The 19,532-nt window shown below is 39.8% G+C and overlaps 1 protein-coding gene across 8 annotated transcripts in view; it reads left to right on the plus strand.

The window, feature by feature from the left end:
• The first annotated feature begins 6,162 nt into the window (after positions 1-6,162).
• GPATCH8 (G-patch domain containing 8) overlaps positions 6,163-19,532 on the plus strand; it is a 94,940-nt gene continuing 81,570 nt past the window's right edge. For all 8 annotated transcript variants that reach the window (XM_086357355.1, XM_086357352.1, XM_086357353.1 and 5 more), the window contains exon 1: positions 6,163-6,233. Coding sequence is in view for 2 of the 8 variants with exons in the window: in XM_086357356.1 (XP_086213482.1) it covers positions 6,189-6,233 (45 nt within the window). In the remaining 6 variants the exon portion in view is untranslated. The remainder of the gene's footprint in view (positions 6,234-19,532) is intronic.

Below are 19,532 nucleotides of genomic sequence, written 5' to 3' on the forward strand. Positions count from 1 at the left end.
GCCTTGAGAACACCATGAACAGTATGAAAAGGCAAAATGATAGGATACTGAAAGAGAAACTCCCCAGGTCAATAGGTGCCCAATATGCTACTGGAGATCAGTGGAGAAATAACTCCAGAAAGAATGAAGGGATGGAGCCAAAGCAAAAAGAATACCCAGCTGTGGATGTGACTGGTGATAGAAGCAAGGTCCGATGCTATAAAGAACAATATTGCATAGGAACCTGGAATGTCAGGTCCATGAATCAAGGCAAATTGGAAGTGGTCAAACAAGAGATGGCAAGAATGAATGTCGACATTCTAGGAATCAGCGAACTGAAATGGGTGAATTTAACTCAGATGACCATTATATCTACTACTGTGGGCAGGAATCCCTCAGAAGAAATGGAGTGGCTATCATGGTCAACAAAAAAGTCCGAAATGCAGTACTTGGATGCAATCTCAAAAACGACAGAATGATCTCTGTTCGTTTCCAAGGCAAACCATTCAATATCACAGTAATCCAAGTCTATGCCCCAACCAGTAACACTGAAGAAGCTGAAGTTGAATGGTTCTATGAAGACCTACAAGACCTTTTAGAACTAACACTCAAAAAAGATGTCCTTTTCATTATAGGGGACTGGAATGCAAAAGTAGGAAGTCAAGAAACACCTGGAGTAACAGGCAAATTTGGCCTTGGAATACGGAATGAAGCAGGGCAAAGACTAATAGAGTTTTGCCAAGAAAATGCACTGGTCATAACAAACACCCTCTTCCAACAACACAAGAGAAGACTCTACACATGGACATCACCAGATGGTCAACACCCAAATCAGACTGATTATATTCTTTGCAGCCAAAGATGGAGAAGCTCTATACAGTCAGCAAAAACAAGACCAGGAGCTGACTGTGGCTCAGACCATGAACTCCTTATTGCCAGATTCAGACTTAACTTGAAGAAAGTAGGGAAAACCACTAGACCATTCAGGTATGACGTAAATCAAATCCCTTATGATTATACAGTGGAAGTGAGAAATAGATTGAAGGGCCTAGATCTGATAGATAGAGTGCCTGATGAACTATGGAATGAGGTTCGTGACATTGTACAGGAGACAGGGATCAAGACCATCTCCATGGAAAAGAAATGCAAAAAAGCAAAATGGCTGTCTGGGGAGGCCTTACAAATAGCTGTGAAAAGAAGAGAAGCGAAAAGCAAAGGAAAAAAGGAAAGATATAAACATCTGAATGCAGAGTTCCAAAGAATACCAAGGAGAGATAAGAAAGCCTTCTTCAGCGATCAATGCAAAGAAATAGAGGAAAACAACAGAATGGGAAAGACTAGGGATCTCTTCAAGAAAATCAGAGATACCAGAGGAACATTTCATGCAAAGATGGGCTCGATAAAGGACAGAAATGGTATGGACCTAACAGAAGCAGAAGATATTAAGAAGAGATGGCAAGAATACACAGAAGAACTGTACAAAAAAGATCTTCATGACGCAGATAATCACGATGGTGTGATCACTGACCTAGAGCCAGACATCCTGGAATGTGAAGTCAAGTGGGCCTTGGAAAGCATCACTACGAACAAAGCTAGTGGAGGTGATGGAATTCCAGTTGAGCTATTCCAAATCCTGAAAGATGATGCTGTGAAAGGGCGCCAGCAAATTTGGAAAACTCAGCAGTGGCCACAGGACTGGAAAAGGTCAGTTTTCATTCCAATCCCAAAGAAAGGCAATGCCAAAGAATGCTCAAACTACTGCATAATTGCACTCATCTCACACGCTAGTAAAGTAATGCTCAAAATTCTCCAAGCCAGGCTTCAGCAGTATGTGAACCGTGAACTTCCTGATGTTCAAGCTGGTTTTAGAAAAGGCAGAGGAAGCAGAGATCAAATTGCCAACATCTGCTGGATCATGGAAAAATCAAGAGAGTTCCAGAAAAGCATCTATTTCTGCTTTATTGACTATGCCAAAGCCTTTGACTGTGTGGATCACAGTAAAGTGTGGAAAATTCTGAAAGAGATGGGAATACCAGACCACCTAATCTGCCTCTTGAGAAACCTGTATGCAGGTCAGGAAGCAACAGTTAGAACTGGACATGGAACAGTTTCCATGTCCAAATAGGAAAAGGAGTACGTCAAGGCTGTATATTGTCACTCTGTTTATTTAACTTATATGCAGAGTACATCATGAGAAACGCTGGACTGGAAGAAACACAAGCTGGAATCAAGATTGCCAGGAGAAATATCAATAACCTCAGATATGCAGATGATACCACCCTTATGGCAGAAAGTGAAGAGGAACTAAAAAGCCTCTTGATGAAAGTGAAAGTGGAGAGTGAAAAAGTTGGCTTAAAGCTCAACATTCAGAAAACGAAGATCATGGCATCTGGTCCCATCACTTCATGGGAAATAGATGGGGAAACAGTGGAAACAGTGTCAGACTTTATTTTTCTGGGCTCCAAAATCACTGCAGATGGTGACTGCAGCCATGAAATTAAGAGACGCTTACTCCTTGGAAGGAAAGTTATGACCAACCTAGATAGCATATTCAAAAGCAGAGACATTACTTTGCCAACAAAGGTTCATCTAAAGGCTATGGTTTTTCCTGTGGTCATGTATGGATGTGAGCGTTGGACTGTGAAGAAGGCTGAGCGCCGAAGAATTGATGTTTTTGAACTGTGGTATTGGAGAAGACTCTTGAGAGTCCCTTGGACTGCAAGGAGATCCAACCAGTCCATTCTGAAGGAGATCAGCCCTGGGATTTCTTTGGAAGGAATGATGCTAAAGCTGAAACTCCAGTACTTTGGCCACTTCATACAAAGAGTTGACTCATTGGAAAAGACTCTGATGCTGGGAGGGATTGGGGGCAGGAGGAGAAGGGGACGACACAGGATGAGATGGCTGGATGGCATCACTGACTCGATGGATATGAGTCTGGGTGAACTCCGGGAGTTGGTGATGGACAGGGACACCTGGTGTGCTACAATTCATGGGGTGGCAAAGAGTCAGACACGACTGAGCGACTGATCTGATCTGATCTGAACAGGGAGCCCTAAGGGAATTCAGGTTGTAACAGAATGTCCATGGCTGCAGCCATGCCCAAGGGTTCACCCTCAGGAAACTCAGGATGAGAAAGCACAGGATACCGGCACCAGAGAGCTGAGGTGCATTATCACTGAGCCCAGACTCTTGCATCTTCCCATACATAGAAAAGTGCTAACTTCTTTAACTTGAGGTATCTGGTTTTCTTTAATTAATAGTAATCTTTTGATGTCCTGACTACCTGGTTTACTGCAAAAACTTCTATAGATTCTGGCTCTTCCCCTCCCCCCCTCTTCAGAGAAGTTCCTCAGAGTGACCTGAGAGTCCTATCTCTCAGGCTTGAAGTCCTCAGAATATCTGCTAAATAAAACATGCTGTGCTTAGTTGCTCAGTTGTGTCCAACTGTTTGTGACCATAGACCATAGACCATAGACCATGGACTGTAGCCTGCCAGGCTCCTCTGTCCATCGGGATTCTCCAGGCAAGAATACTGGAGTGGGTTGCCATGCCCTCCTCCAGGGGATCTTCCCAACCCAGGGATCGAACCCACATCTCCTGCATTGCAGGCAGATTCTTTACCTTCTGAGCCACCAGGGAAGTCAGAATAAAGCATTAACTCTTAACTTTTAGGTTGTGCTTTTTTGTTGTTGTTGTTCCAGCCTCCAGATGGTATAGTCTCTCACTGGGGGAAGCCCAACTCTGTGATCAGAATGTTGCCATCTACCAAAACTTCCCATTTTCAACATATCTCCCTCTTTTGCTATCACATGAAGCCTCACTGGTTCAGTCTTTTCAGAGACCAACCCTCCAGTTGTTACCTGGGTGGGAAAGGGATTTACAGTCTAACTGCTCCCTGAACTGCTTTGTAACCAGTCCTCTTGTTTTTAACCCCATTTACACCCTCACCTTCAGTGGTACCTGGCAATTCCAGGTCTTGAGCTTCTCTGCTACACCTTAGCTTCAATCAATTTGTTTCCTGGCTTCTCTACTCCAAGACTTTGTTTCTCCATTCTGCTAAAGCCATTTCCATTTATCTATGCTCTCCAGCTTCCAAATGTTGTTGACATCACATCATTTATTTGCTATTGTCCCGTCTTCAGATCTGTTTGTTCATGGGAGCTTATGCCCTTCTCATCCTTTTAAGTGTCATTTCAGTGGGGTTGGCAGAGGGAGAAGAGGTAAATGTGTCTTGTGACTGCATGGAATTCAATCTACCCTATTTACCCTCAAGTCTCTTTATAAAATGTTTCAATTATGTGTGTTCTGCCTCTCCTTAAATAGAGAGCTCTTTTCACTGCTTAGCATTGTATTCTGCTTGGACTGGGGGTAACGTGAGGCAGAGGGTAATAACAAAGGAATAGAAGATACACACGTTCTCAAAACATTTCATTTGACTCTCTCAGGGTAGGGTAAGAGCCATTTTTCCAACGTGTGATTTCTGTCAACTACTATTTTCAAGGTGGCACTAGTGGTAAAGACCCCACCTGCCAACGCAAGAGAAGTTAGAGATGCAGGGGTTCTGTCCCTGGGTTGGGAAGATCCCCTGCAGGAGGGTACTGGCAACCCACTCCTGTATTCTTGCCTGGAGAATCTCATGGGCATAGCAGCTTGGCAGGCTACAGTCCATAGGGTTGCACAGAGATGGACAAAACTAAAGCGACTTGGCACATCACACTCTTCTTTTAAAAGTCCTGCCACCTCTCCTGTTTTATGTATTTTGGCTAAGGAGGCTGGAGGGCTAGGTGTGGTGCTCAGGAAGTTCAAAGGATGGAAAAATCTGATTCATAAACCATACAAAGTCAGTGCTGGGCAGGGGCAGTAGAGATTACCGAATTCAATTTTCTTATTTTTAAAATAAATTTATTCAATTGGAGGCTAATTACTTTACAATATTGTAATGGTTTTGCCATACATTGCCAAGAATCACACACTCCAGTACTCTTGCCTGGAAAATCCCATGGATGGGGAGCCTGGTAGGCTGCAGTCCATGGGGTCGCTAAGTGTCGGACACGACTGAGCGACGTCACTTTCACTTTTCACTTTCATGCATTGGAGAAGGAAATGGCAACCCACTCCCGTGTTCTTGCCTGGAGAATCTCAGGGACGGGAGAGCCTGGTGGGCCGCTGTCTATGGGGTCGCACAGAGTTGGGCACGACTGACGTGACTTAGCAGCAGCAGCAGCAGCCATGAATCAGCCACGGATGTACATGTGTCCCCCATCCTAACCTCCCTCCCACCTCCCTCCCTGTCCCATCCCTCTGGATCATCCCAGTGCACCAGCCCCGAGCACCCTAATTTCCTTATTTTTTAAAAAAGGAAACTTAAGTCCAGAGAGCTGTAGTTTATTTGGATCAACTGTGGTCTCTTGAGAAATACTCTCAAGCGATCGCTTGAAAATGCCACGTTATTAGCAGTCTTTGGCCCTTTGGGTCTAAAGGTTCTCTCGGTCCCAAAGCAGCGTGCCCCTTGCTGCTTCTTGGATCAAAGGTCGTTTCGGAGGTCGTTGCTCTCATCACCCTGTTTGTTTGTTTTTTTTTCCCCTAGCACTCGTTAACTTTTAAAATTATGTAATTATTTTATTATTTATCTCATTTTCCCCACTGGAATATAGGCCTTGTGAGAGAAGGGCTATTTCCTGTCTGGTTCGACGATTAATCTTCAAGGTAAACAAGGATTCTAAACTAAGAAGTCTGGCTCCAAAATCTGCGCTTTCGGCCACTACATTATGCTGTTATTTGGTGAAGAAAGTAGAGGGTGGGCTTCTGTGTATTCAGGCAAACAAGCGGACAAAAAGAGAAACCACTAACAGAAACGAGCTGAAGAAAAACATCCGGATCCAGGAGCTCAGCGCCCGCTCGTGACCTTTCTCTCCGGAAGCGCTTGCGGCCCTCTAGCGCGAGTACGCACGCGCGGCGCCGGGGTCGCTTTGGGTCGCGCGCGAAACCGAGACGCGAGGGAAGGTTCCGCCTCCAGGACAGAAAGGCGCCTGCGCCGTCGGGGCACTGGTCGGGATACGCATTCTCGCTTCCTCCCTCCCTCGCATGCGCGCGCGGGTGGGCGTGGGAGGAGGCGGGGAACACAGAAGGAGAGCGAGGGGGCGGGTGTCGCGGGAGGGAAGGAGCGAACCGGAGAGCGTCGTCCTGAGAGCAGTGAAGGCGGCAAAATGGCGGACCGCTTCTCCCGCTTCAACGAGGACCGAGACTTTCAGGTAAACACGGGCGTCGCCGAGGTCCGGGGAAGGCGCTGGCCGAACCAGAACCTCTTCATCCCCCACTCCCAGTTTTCTTTCGCTCGGGGCTCTGCTGTGGCTTCCGAACCTGCTCCCTTTTCTCCCGCCTCCGATTCCTCTAGGGGCCTCCGGGTTTGAGGCGAGGCCGCATCTTCTCTCACTCTGTATCTTACGTCTTTAACTCGGGCCGCTGGGTTTGCGGCCTCGTCCTGTTTGGCCTGCGGGTTTGGGAGCCCCAGCCTGGCCGCTGGGTGGGGTGGCTGTGCTGCCCTCGGGTGTGCCCAGCGTGTGCGGGCGCTGGGATGGCTCCCAGGGGAAAGCGGGGGTGGGGGGGTGGGTGGGAGGTTTTGGGGCGAGTGTTGCTGAGACTGGGGCTCCTAAACCCCTGGATTTTGCTCGCACGGCTCTTCATGGGATCGGTCTCCCTCCTTGCTCACTGTAACAAGTCGCTTTCATTGTCTATTTTTCCATTTCCTCACCCGGAAAAAGGGGGCTTTAGTTATCAGACGCCTCCATGGTTAGTCAAACATTGAGATTTCCCAGAGCGTAAATGTTGCTGTTGTCATTACGTCGTTAAATGGGCTTGCAAAACAGTAAGTTACAGGAGGATGGTCGATGTGAGCTTAGCCCCAAATGCTACCTTGAGAGATTGTAGAAAGCGTCATGATAATGGACTTTACAAGCGGGTGGTGACTGCTACCAACAGCTTGATTTTTCTTTTCTTCAGTTGCAAACGTTGTATGGAAAAATGTCCTTGCCGTGGCCAGCATGATTGAGGAAAAAATTAAGGCCAAATTAGAACAACACGTCTTTCGGCTGCTTCGAGTACCTTCCTGTTGAGCGTTGTTAACGCAGAAATCTCAGCGACTAAAAGGGATTTAGTAGAGATGGGCTATTTCTAGGGTAAAAGACGTCCTTAGTCTCAAAGAAATCCCTGCATTACTGCCGCAGACCCTGGCAACAGCAGTTTGGTTCAAGGGATGAACGTCCGAACTCAAGTTATTATCCCGCTGCAGCTCTTTCTCAAAGTTACGTGGGAATACTCTAGGTAGGTTTAGGAAGGTAGTTTGAAGGGTTTGAATTCCGCCGAATGTTTGGGTTGGTAACTAAACAGGTAAAGCATTGAAGGCAACAATGTAACAATGTAGCAGCTAGAACGCTGAAGAGAAGTTTTGCAACAGTAGAAGACCTAAGGCTGTTGAAAAGCCTTGTGATCATGCGCCTGCTGAATAGCTGCAGCACAATACAGGATCTCAAGGTGTTTAAGGCTGGAATGCAGGTCCTGGAAAGTTTAAAGCCGTTCTTATTAGCTATTTGATCCTTGGGAAAGGTGAGGTTTTTTGTTTGTTTTTTAGGGAGCACCATAAAATAAGAGTAGGCTGCAAGATGTGGGGGTTTTATTGGTAGTTTTTAAGGAGACATGTTGATAATTAAAATCTTCTAGTGCTTTTCAGAATTTGAAGGTCACTTAAAATTGAAAATAGATAATACGGACAAATAAGTTTTGTGGGAAAATGTTAATTAACCACAGGATTTCAGCAGTGTTGAACAGGCAGGATTTTTAGGACCTTAAAAGATTTGAAAACTGGAGAACAGAAAATGAATGCAGTCACCTGAATAAATTGAGGAAAGCTTCTTTTTCAAGTTAAATGACTTTCTCTTCTCATGCTTTAGTTGTGTATATATGATATGCTTTTGGTTGCTTGGTAGGCCTTTGAAGATATTACATATGTTTTATCTTCTGCTTCTATATTGGTATAGCCAATTTCTGCTGTATTGTGTCAGCCGGGTAAATGTTGGTTTTTAAGATTCACATGTCCCAGCATTATGGGTAAATAGGATATTAGTAATGAAAACCTATTAGACAATTACAGGATGCTAAAACTTCTGTAAATTATTGTGCTAACATTTTTTTTAATCATTCATTTTAAAATATTTTAAGTACTATTTTTTCTGAGTGTTTCAATAAAGGGGAAAATGTAGGTGAATTTTCATTAATGATGTCATTTGATTTAAAGTTATTGGAGAGAAAATGCCCTAGGAAGCTCCTGCATATAGCTTATCTGAAACATTGTTCAAGCTCAGGTTATTCAAAATTAACTTGGCCTTTTAAGGCTTTAAGTGATAAATGAGGTGAAGCTACTCAGTGCACTTGAAAACAAATCCAAAGTAGGTTTCCAGATACAGTACATGATCCTGTTTCTTTAAACAGATCTTCTAGCAGTGGAAATTTTTCTGTGCACCTTCTCTGGTAAGTTCTAGATGACTATCATTTTCTTTGCCTTTAATTTGGCAAGGGAATTTAGAATTGTAGAATTTCACTCTTTACCAGTTTACCATTAGGTGCAAATTTTGGAGAGTTTAAGGGTTGTCTCTTGAATTTAGTATGGAGTCAGAGGAGGCTTCACTATTAGATTTTTTTTTTTCACTATTAAATTTTGTGAACACTTAAAAGTTTCAAAGGTGTTTTGTATAATATAGAGAGGAGCCTAATTGGCATATTACTTGAAGCACTTAATGAATATAAAGAGTAATCATTATTATCAGGGATATGTTTGAAAGCATTTGATAACTTCATTTTAATAATAAACAGGTACTATTCTGTGGACTTTACATATGTTGTCTCCTAATCTTCCAATAACTCTATGAGGTGCGTAGTGTTACTCTTACTTTCAAACTATCTGTACCTGAGGCAGCTCAGGTACAGATAGTTAAATAACTTGGCCAAGTATCCGCAGCTGGTAATGGCAGAACCAGGATTTAGACTCCTGCTTTTTGACTTTGAACCTGTGCTCATGACCAATAACTTTACTGGCAATTGTGTATTTTACATAACTGTAACTGAGTCATCAAATATGGAGGATAAACTTATAGGTCACAAAGAATAAATGAGCTTTCAGAGAGGTGATACAATTACAGTTTCTACTCTGTTGCATTTTGTCCAGATCTGTTTCTTGTTGGTCTCCCAAGGGCTTCTAGGAAGGCTTCTGACAGTGATGTTACCCTTTGTCATAGAGGATATATTGTTAACTCTTGTCTTAGTTCTGACATTATTTAAAAATACCCCCTTTAAGTGGTGTTTTATCTTTGGAAACCTTTGTGGTTTGGGCTGATGTATTTATTTTTTAAATGTTTTAAGAGTTTTAACTACTTCTTTAAGAATCTGACCTCAATTTCTGAATGAGACATGACTTCTGCCTACATTTACCAGATTAAGGCATATTTGTTCACAGATTGAAATGTTACAGAAACTAGTGGAAAATAGCATGGTATAATTTACAAATGTAGATATATTTTCAACACTTTGAATTCCAAGTTCACTAAAGAAAGTATTTTTTGTACTGTGATGTATAGCAAGCAATGAGGTATATATACACACTGCTTAGCATTTAGTGGTTGCGCAGCTATTAATGATGATGCAGCTGAATGTTAGTGAGGAAATGTTCCTCAGCTTGTGTGCTTGCAGAGGACTGGTGATTTCAAGTAGCTTCTCATTTCCTCTTGTTCTGAATGCATTCTGCTTGAGGTTTCTAATGAAAAGAAGCTACGGTAATAGATCAGTAGGTGATAAAGTAATGAAAAAAACAACTATCTTAAAGGTCATAATAAAAGTGTAGAAATTACCCAAGAACTTTCTGTAACGTATATAGTAATCATAGTGGTACACAGCAATAAGCTATATAACTTTTATGTAGTATGTTTTTTGTGTTTCATATGTGACACCAGGATGTGACCTTCAGATAATTCTTAAGTGAGACCATTGTCAGGAGGTTTACAGTTTTAAAATATTTAGGTCATAGAAGTATATTAATATATTTTCTATGTGGGACTGTGTAATACAGTTGGCATTCTGATGCAGACATGCCAGAGATCACACATGGGCAAATGTTCTAACCTCTGTTTCCTATCATCTGAAAGATACCACTGCTGTGAAGATCATTGTCAGCTTTGCTTAGGATATTGTAACTTACGCAAAATCATTACTGTTTCGATTCCCATACACAGGATAATAGGTGGAAAGGCCTGGAATCAAGGCTGTACAAACTTCAATATACTTACCATGCATTGGTATAGTTATTAGCAAATGCACCATTACTGGTTAGTATATTCTCAAGGGATTAAGAGTGACCAAAGTAAGGTAAACATAAAAGAAGTCTCCCTAGTTGTGATGTCAAGGGTACAGGGTATATATTTAAGGCAAAAGGCATTTAAAAACATGAGACATATTAAGAAATAACATCAGAGAGAAAGACATTTATTACAACCTTCCTCGAAGGGAGGATGGGGTTGGCAAGAACTGTGATCATAGGGCTTCATTTGATGGCAGCCTTACTTATTTCATTTTAAAGTAGGTATGGAAGACCAAGAAGAAAGATATCTAGATAAATATATCATTAGGCTGAGTGCCAATAAAGTTATGGAAAAATAAATGTTCTGTTGTAGTCCTTCCGTTTATTTTGTATATGTCACAAACTTCTCATTAAAGTACTGCGAGAGATATTTTTATTACATTTTCTCAGGTCTATTTATAAGTTAAATAACCAGAACTAACATTTGTGACTTAAAAAATTTTTTAAAGCATATATAACTGGCTACCTCGATTGTGCTGCTTCATCTCTGGGATAATTTCCATATCAATTCAATCTATTTGGATAACATGATAAAATGAATAAAGGACGGTTTGTTTTCTTGATGTGGTCAAGATTACCATTTTCGGAAAAAAAGCAAAAGTTCATGAAATCTTGAACCCCTCCATGTAGAGGTTTCATCTTTGCTCTTGTGACTTAATAAGTTTCTAATGTTTTATTAATGAAAATGAATTCCAGCTTGAGGTAGACATCCAGTTCTTGAATTCTGTTAAAATTCCTTCCTTGAAACTACTTGATACTTATATGTCTGGCATTCTCTTTTCATATTAGCACTGGCATTTAGTATTAAGTGAAAGCTGACTCATGGCAGTTACTAAAGGCATTACAAATGACCACCACAAATACTGAAAGAAGGCATTGATTTGATATTGCAGTGAATACCAGAAGATGTTGTAATGATTTTCCAGTTATAAAAAGTGAATTGTCCATTTAACTGTGGAAGTCTAACCAAATGTGCTTAATACATGTTGTATTAATCAGTGCAAAAAATTAAATATGCCCAAGCTGAATATAGTGTATTGTTATGCCTATACAAAATGATTTCTTTGAGATTTAACATACACTTAGTATTTTATATCTAATTTAGGAATGTTTGGGAAAAAAAAGTATAGCTAAAGTTACTTTGGCATTGTACACAAGTTAAATGTTTTAGTATGTACTATAGTGAGTAAGAAATTAACATTTGGGCCCCAAACAGAGTTTCCTGTTATTTGCCTGAATTCTTCTTTTTACCAACAATGTTAGAGTAAGGTAAATCTTGTATTTTGTGTCACTCAAGTGACCAGAAAGTTACCTTTGTAATATTACATTTACTCTTGTCTCATGAGTTTCCAATTATTTTTGTGATCCTTGCTAAAGCATTTTATGTTGATTTCAAGGGGGCATTTCAGTTTATGTCTCTGTTTATTAGAACTGGAATACAAAATAGCTCTCCAGGTTTAAAGTTATTATAGAGAAAAGTGATTGATCATGTTCTGTATCTGACATTTTAAATAATGATTGTTGGAAAAGTCAGTATTCATATCTCATGGTTCATTCAATATTATTTTTCCAGAGTTGATGAGAGGGAGAGGCTTAATTTTTCACCCTTTTTATAGGCAGTACTGATAAAATCAATAAATTAATATGATACTTTAGGTCTTGACTATAGAAGAAACTAAAGCTGATGCTTGTGGATTATATGCTGTAGTGTCAATAACTTATCTTGTTCCTATGAGTAAAATTATGGAGTATAAAAGGGACAAAAGTAGTTGAAAATCTAATTAATACTACTTTAGGGATTCATCTGCACAAGAGATACAAAAAGGTATATTTACTTCAGAAATATTTTTTAGAATATAAGTTAATTTTTTTGAAAAGTTGTTAAAACAGTATTTGAAGTGTTTGTTTTAGGAATAGTATATATGATTATGTCTTTGGGGGAGTTGATTAAGAAGTGGTGTTTTTCAGGGAGCTATTGTTACAGCTGGAGAGACACCAAAAGTAAAAACAGTATGTATTATACACAAGACTAACATGATTATCAGATAAATAGTATTACAGTAAATAAATGCAAAACCCTAAGGGAGAAAGAGAACCCTTAAAGTGGGATGATTAAGTGTGCCTTTATGAAACATTTAAACTGAGTCTTGAAAGATGGGTTTGCATCCTTGCAAAGGGAAAGATTGGGAGGCATTCAGCTGGAGAAAATAGCCAGGGTAAAAATGTAGAGGTAAAACTAGCAGAATTGGTTGTGGGTTTTCTTGTTTTGTTTTTTTTAAGGACAATGAATAAACCATTGGGAATGGGAAAAGGAAAAGCTAGGGCTACAAAAGTTTTATTTTAATGCTGTAAGCAGGCATGCACTAGCTATTTAAGGTGTTAAGCAGGGGAAAAGATGTAGGAAGACTGATTTAGATAGAGTTGTGTTAGATGTGCTACACATACTGTTAAAGCTGTGATGACCAGTCTCCATTAACTGGAATTAATGTGAATGGGGGCAAGGGAGTAGAGTAGAAGGTGTATACAAGGGAATGATTATGATAGTGGGCTATGTGATTTTAAGCTTGACAGAGACACAAGTGAGGACTTCGAGGGTTAAGGGTAGAGAAAGTTGGATCATTGGGTCGTAGGTTCTGATGAGGCTGAAGGATTCTTGGAATGGAGGTTCTAGAGGAGTTGGAAAGACAGAAGGTTGTGGCTGGAGAGCACAGCGTTTGAAATAGAGATAATGGAAGAGTTGACATCGTAATGACCATGAGAGCGAAATGGCTACAGTAGAATGGGCATCAGGGTCATTTTAGGAAAGGAAGTTTGGAAACTGAGGCACCGGGATGTTGTAAAATCGTCTAACCTGGATCTTAGAATGGTAATATTGTATAGTTGCATACTGTCATGACAGTTTAATAAGTGCCCTTGTAATACAGTCTTGTCTAATTCTCCCAGTAACTCAGCAAGGTAAATAGAGTAGGTAGTAAGTCTATTATAGATGAGGAAACTTGTGTAGTACAGACCTGAGTTTTGAACTTTAATCTTCTCATTTCTTTTATAGCATTCTTTATGCTGTGACTTATAGCCCCTTTGAGGTGATGAGTGTTGGTATGGTCTACATTGTACAAAGCATTGTTTCTCTTTAATACTTGGCAGCATTTTCTACCAGTTAACTAACTGGTCGGAAATAGTTGGTATGCTTATCGTTAATTTTTCCCCCCCAGGAGTATCTTACCTTTATAAGCGTAATTGGTCGTTTATAACTTCTTGCCTGCCTTTTTGCTGTTTATAGGTCTACCAGAAATTCCATTCCATTTCCCAGTCATTTATTGAGTTCCTGTTTGTTGGCACGGCATCATAAAATATAAAAAAGGATAAGAAAAGGTTTTAAAAAATCAGTCTATTTTTTTCATTTATTCCAGTAGAAGAGTAGATGGCAGAGAAGAGTGGTACTTCTACTGGATACTGTCAAAATAAGGTGTCAAAATGTATCCATGACCATTATAGCATCAGAAGTTGACTGCTGTGGAATCTAGTGATGAAACTATCAGCTACTGTTTGTTGAATAGTATTAAATGACAGGCTTTGTGCCAAGGCATTTTGGAGATGTTTATCTAAGTAACCATCCAAGCGAGGTGGTAGTATCCTTCACTTTACAGAAGAGAAAACAGAAATTGAGGCCACACAGTAAACTCAGATTTGAACCTTGTTCTCTCCTTAGATAATGACTTCTCCTGTCATTCCTGATCGTTTCAAGAATAAAATCCAAATGCACTAATTTGGCTTTTGAGACTGTTAAGCATCTGGTGCCATTGTAACAGATGTGTTTCTTTTCTTGCCCTGTCATTGTCTTGCCATCCTGTAGTTTCTGTTTTTATCTGGACCTGCTAGGCTTTTTTGTTGTTTTTGTTTTTGCATGTCCTCCTACCTGTCTGAAATTCTTACCACTCATTCTTCAAGACTCAATTTGTTGTGTCTCTGACATCTTCCCTAGGCAGTTAGTTGCTTATTTTCTTTGGTCATATTTCAGTAACAGCATTTTTATTAGTAATAGTAGCAGCTAACAGTACAGAGTGCTCTCTGTTGGGCACTATGTTATGCTTATTATCTCGTACAGTCTCCCAGTTAGGTAGATTCTATTTTTATCTCCGTTTTACAAATGAAAAACTTACCCACTTCACACAGCTAGTGAGTCGAAGAGATAGCTTTCAAGTAGTTTGGACTAGTCTCAGCCTTTAACCACTGTGTTGTTTTTATCTCTCCTACTGTATAGTTTATGATACTTATTATTTTATTATATTATAATGCTTATAATTTATCTCATCTCCCTGGATGTAGAACTCCTTGAATGCAGATTCTTTCTTGTTCATTTTTCTAGAATTGGTTCAGGGTCTGGCACCTACAAGTTGCTCAGATATTTGAATTAATGGTTAAGTAGAGGCACATACAGAGAAGGCAATGGCACCCCACTCCAGTACTCTTTTGCCTGGAAAATCCCATGGATGGAGGAGCCTGGTGGGCTGTAGTCCATGGGGTCACTAAGAGTCCGGCACAACTGAGCGACTTCTCTCTCACTTTTCACTTTCATGCATTGGAGAAAGAAATGGGAACCCACTCCAGTGTTCTTGCCTGGAGAATCCCAGGGACGGGGGAGCCTGGTGGGCTGTTGTCTATGGGGTCGCACAGAGCCGGACATGACTGAAGTAACTTAGCAGCAGAGGCACATGTGTAGGAAGGAAAGACTGTGTAGAGTCTGAGGATTATGTCTAACTTGGGGGATCAACTTCCTGCTGTGTTGTGGATTATCTAAGTTGAACTGTTAGTTCTGTGATATCCTATAAAGCCAACTGAACGATATTTCAGGAATGGAAGTTGTCTTATGGAGAGTTGTAGTCTCACTTTATATTGTATATGTTAATGATAGCAATCTTAGTTGTGAGTTTTCTTTTGTGTGACATATTGTATATACACATTGTTATTCTGTGGAATAGTGCAGAATTTTTGTCACATGTCTAAATAGACATTTATCGTACCAGCAAGTGGCGAAAGAAATAATAAGCATTGATGTGGATCCCATAGGACTTGTTAACTACTGTCTCCATATCTTTTTGAACACCTCAGAAATTGTTTGCTGATTTTGCCCGCATTTCTGAAAAAGGTCTATTTCTATTGTGGGGTTTTTAAAAGATACTAATTTTTCAGTGTAGTGAGTTTTTGGAAACCAGTCCTTTCTTGGTCTGAAGTCCAGTTATCCAGAAAATTTGATATGTCAAACAGATGTACATGTATTTTTAGACAAGGGTGTGATATGCTCATACCCTTGACTCAGTGTAGTGTGTTTTCAAATTCTTAGATACTTACTGAGATTGCTTAGCCAATTATCTCTCCTACCAAATTACATAGAATTAAATTTAGTAAGTGGATTTATTTTTCTGGGTTACTGACTGGCCTCAACAATGTCTTGAAACAATAATTTATTACTTTTTTTTAACTCTTTAAATCTCAAAGCCTGTGCAGTAATACAGTAGTGTCATCATCTGGATTTGATAGCTGGGGAAACAGGCCTAAGCCCAGCGAGTGGTTTGGTAATCTGCCTAAGGTTATAGATGGCTCAGCGGGTAAAGAATCTGCCTGCAGTGCAGGAGACAGAAGAGACACAAGTTCAATCCCTGGGTTGGGAAGATCCCCTGGAGGAGGAAAATGGCAACTCTGTCCAGTATATTCTTGCCTGAAAAAGCCCATGAATAGAGGAGCCAGGCGGGCTACAGCCCAGGGTCCCAACTAAGTGAGTAAGCGCGCATGTGTGCAAAAACACACATACACCCATAATTGGACACAACTGAATGAGTAAGCACACACACACACACACCCCCCCCAGCAGACACACACACACACACACACATCCCTAGCAGACACACACACACCCCTAGAAGACACACACACCCCCACTCCCATCCCCACCCCCAGCAGACTGCTTTGATTTCTGGTGTCTGACTTCAGAGATCTTTGGCTTTACAGTAATGTACTGAAAGTCATTGGAAATCAGACTGTATGATGATGAAAACAATAGTGAAGAACTTGGGTTTTTGAGGAATTGACCCCAGTGGTGTTTCTAAATTTAAATATGTTTTTATTATACTAGTAAAATGATATCAGTAATCCCCCAGGATGTTCATTTCTTTATTTTTATGGCCAAGCCATGTAGCTTGTGGGATCTTAGTTCCCCAACCAGTGATTGAACCTGGGCCCTCAGCAGTGAAAGCTGAGTCCTGACCACTGGATCACTAAGGGATTCCCCAAATGTTCATTACTTTTTGGATATGTTTTTCATCCTGAGATGTTTTCTTTCTGATTTGAGACCATACTAGAATTAGTTTATTTGGCAGGGGTAAGGGAGAGGGAGACAGAGATGAATTCTCATTATTTGTTGTCAGAGGAGAACAAGTTTTGTTCATAGGTGAAATACGAAGCTGTTCTGTATGGCTCTGTACACTAAACAAAACCATTTTTAATCCATGACAGGTGAAATCCGCATCATTATATGTTTTGAATTTAGAAACTCCAAATTATAAACAAATATATTATTTGAGTTGTGATGTAGGGTTACGATTAATATATCTACTTTGTGACTTTAGACAGTCTCTAAGGGGATAATGGTAAATACAGTAGAAAAAATAAATTTTGATTGCAGAGATTTGGAGCCGAGACAGGAACATCTATAACAGGTAGCTTAATAGCTAGAGACAGGGGCTAAGATGGGTTTGCATGAGTGGTACAATAAAGCTGACAAAGAAAACTTTAAACTTGGCTCATACCTAGTCTAGGTAGGAAAGCCAGACAGGATTTAAATTTTCAGTCTGTATAATCCTCCTGTTAATAATGGATTTGATTCAAATTGGAAACTTTGGATCTGCCGACTTTTACTATGAGTAATACTTTTCATCAAAAAAATTTTTTTTAGAAATGGTATGAAATTTTAATAACTAAGAAGACGGAAGAGGCTCACCTCTTCGGGGTCTTAAATATTTTGTTTTGCTATTTGAAATTACGGGTTGTTGGTTGTGATCCTTAAAGAGTGGTCCCACACTTTTCTTTATTTCTCATTTTCCGTATTAATTACCATATAGTTAATTACTGGAAAAGCTGTGGGATCATGTAGATTCCAAAATCAGCACTGGTTAGCAAATAACAAGATTCATTTATATGGATAAATTTAGGGCAACCTTAGTCTCTATTTATATTGAAATGATCACTGCAGCTAAATTTATAATAGAAAATTTCCACATTTGTCCTGTGCTTGGAAGCAGAATCCTTGACCTGTAAGGAACTAAAGCTACCATGTACTTCAATAATACGCAGGTCAGTCAGGTTCTATTCATTTGTAGTTAAGACCTACCCCAAGTTGATCCTTTTTTGAAAGAAGAGGCAGTTAAAAGAAAGTCAGCTGGCAGTATGTATATGTGGGTGTGCATTTAAAAATCTTTGACACATTATGTGTATGTCTGATCTTTTTGAACTTATATTTCTGATCAGCATAAATGAAAACCTATATTTCACTCTAAAAGCAGGTAATATTTAAAAAGGAAGAATTGATTTGGACAATGAAATAACTGTTCAAAACAGTGATCATTGAAATCAAATTTTAAGAATGCCTTAATAATCACAGGATCTGTGAATTTTCACCAGGATGACTGTTTATACCTCTTGTCCAGGGGTAATTAGGATTAGCACACCCTCTTCCTCTGTCTATGCCCTGGTTTGTATGATACAGTCATCCTAGCTCTAATGGGATTTCAGAGATCTAAATGTGGTTTTGGAAGCAGGGTAAAGCAGAAAAAATTACTTCTCTTCAAATCCCTGTTGAGGCCAGCAGATAATCAGATGTCTTGCTGATTATTTTTGGAAAGAACAATCTTACTAAATTTATCAGAATGACTTGGAAAAAACTTTTGTGGGGGAGAAAGGCAAGAAATATTATCATCATCATCACTGCTACTGCTACTATAGTTTGTGCCCTGGGAGTTTGAAATCGCTTCTTATATCCCATCCTTCATTTTGCTTTTCTAGTACAACATTCAGAAGAGACAGAAGGATTCAGAGTGAAAGGTTAAATCACTTCTTCTCAAAGACAACCACTGTTTAATTATACGTGGATTCTTTCAGAGTTACTTAATATATACAAGCAGTCTCCATTCTACCTTTCCAAAAATACAGTTTTTAGCTCTTTGATTTTTTTCTCATAATATGCTTTCAATAATAATGATAACTAAAAGGTTTTTGCTTTTATTTTTAACTAATTTTAGACTTACAGAATAGTCCCCAAAATAGTGTAGAGGGTTTTGGTATACTATTCACTCAAGTTCTTCTGCTACAATATTTGTATAATAACCATAACATAATTATCAAGACTAAGAAATTATCTTTGGTAAGATAATATTAACTAAATCATAGACCTTATTTGAATTTTACCAGTTTTTCCACTGATGTCCTTTTTCTGTTCCAAGATCCCATCCAGGTTTCCACATTGTTTACATTTAGCTGTTTCTTGGTTGTCTTCTCTCATTTGTAATACATCTTCAATCTTTCCATGTATTTTATGATAACTAAATTTTAAAAAATTTATTGGAGAAGTGAGTTCCAGAAAAACATCTATTTCTGCTTTATTGACTATGCCAAAGCCTTTGACTATGTGCATCACAGTAAACTGTGGAAAATTCTGAAAGAGATGGGAATAACAGACCACCTGACCTGCCTCTTGAGAAACCTGTATGCAGGTCAGGAAGCAACAGTTAGAACTGGACATGGAACAACAGATTGGTTCCAAATAGGAAAAGGAGAACGTCAAGGCTGTATATTGTCACCCTGCTTATTTAACTTATATGCAGAGTACATCATGAGAAACGCTGGACTGGAAGAAGCACAAGCTGGAATCAAGATTGCCAGGAGAAATATCAATAACCTCAGATACGCAGATGATACCACCCTTATGGCAGAAAGTGAAGAGGAACTAAAAAGCCTCTTGATGAAAGTGAAAGTGGAGAGTGAAAAAGTTGGCTTAAAGCTCAACATTCAGAAAACGAAGATCATGGCATCCGGTCCCATCACTTCATGGGAAATAGAGGAAACAGGGTCAGACTTTTATTTTGGGGGGCTCCAAAAT

The sequence above is a fragment of the Bos grunniens genome, chromosome 19, assembly GCF_055505025.1.
Source record: "Bos grunniens cultivar Pamir isolate PY7600 chromosome 19, Bosgru_T2T1.0, whole genome shotgun sequence".
Taxonomy (NCBI): domain Eukaryota; kingdom Metazoa; phylum Chordata; class Mammalia; order Artiodactyla; family Bovidae; genus Bos; species Bos grunniens.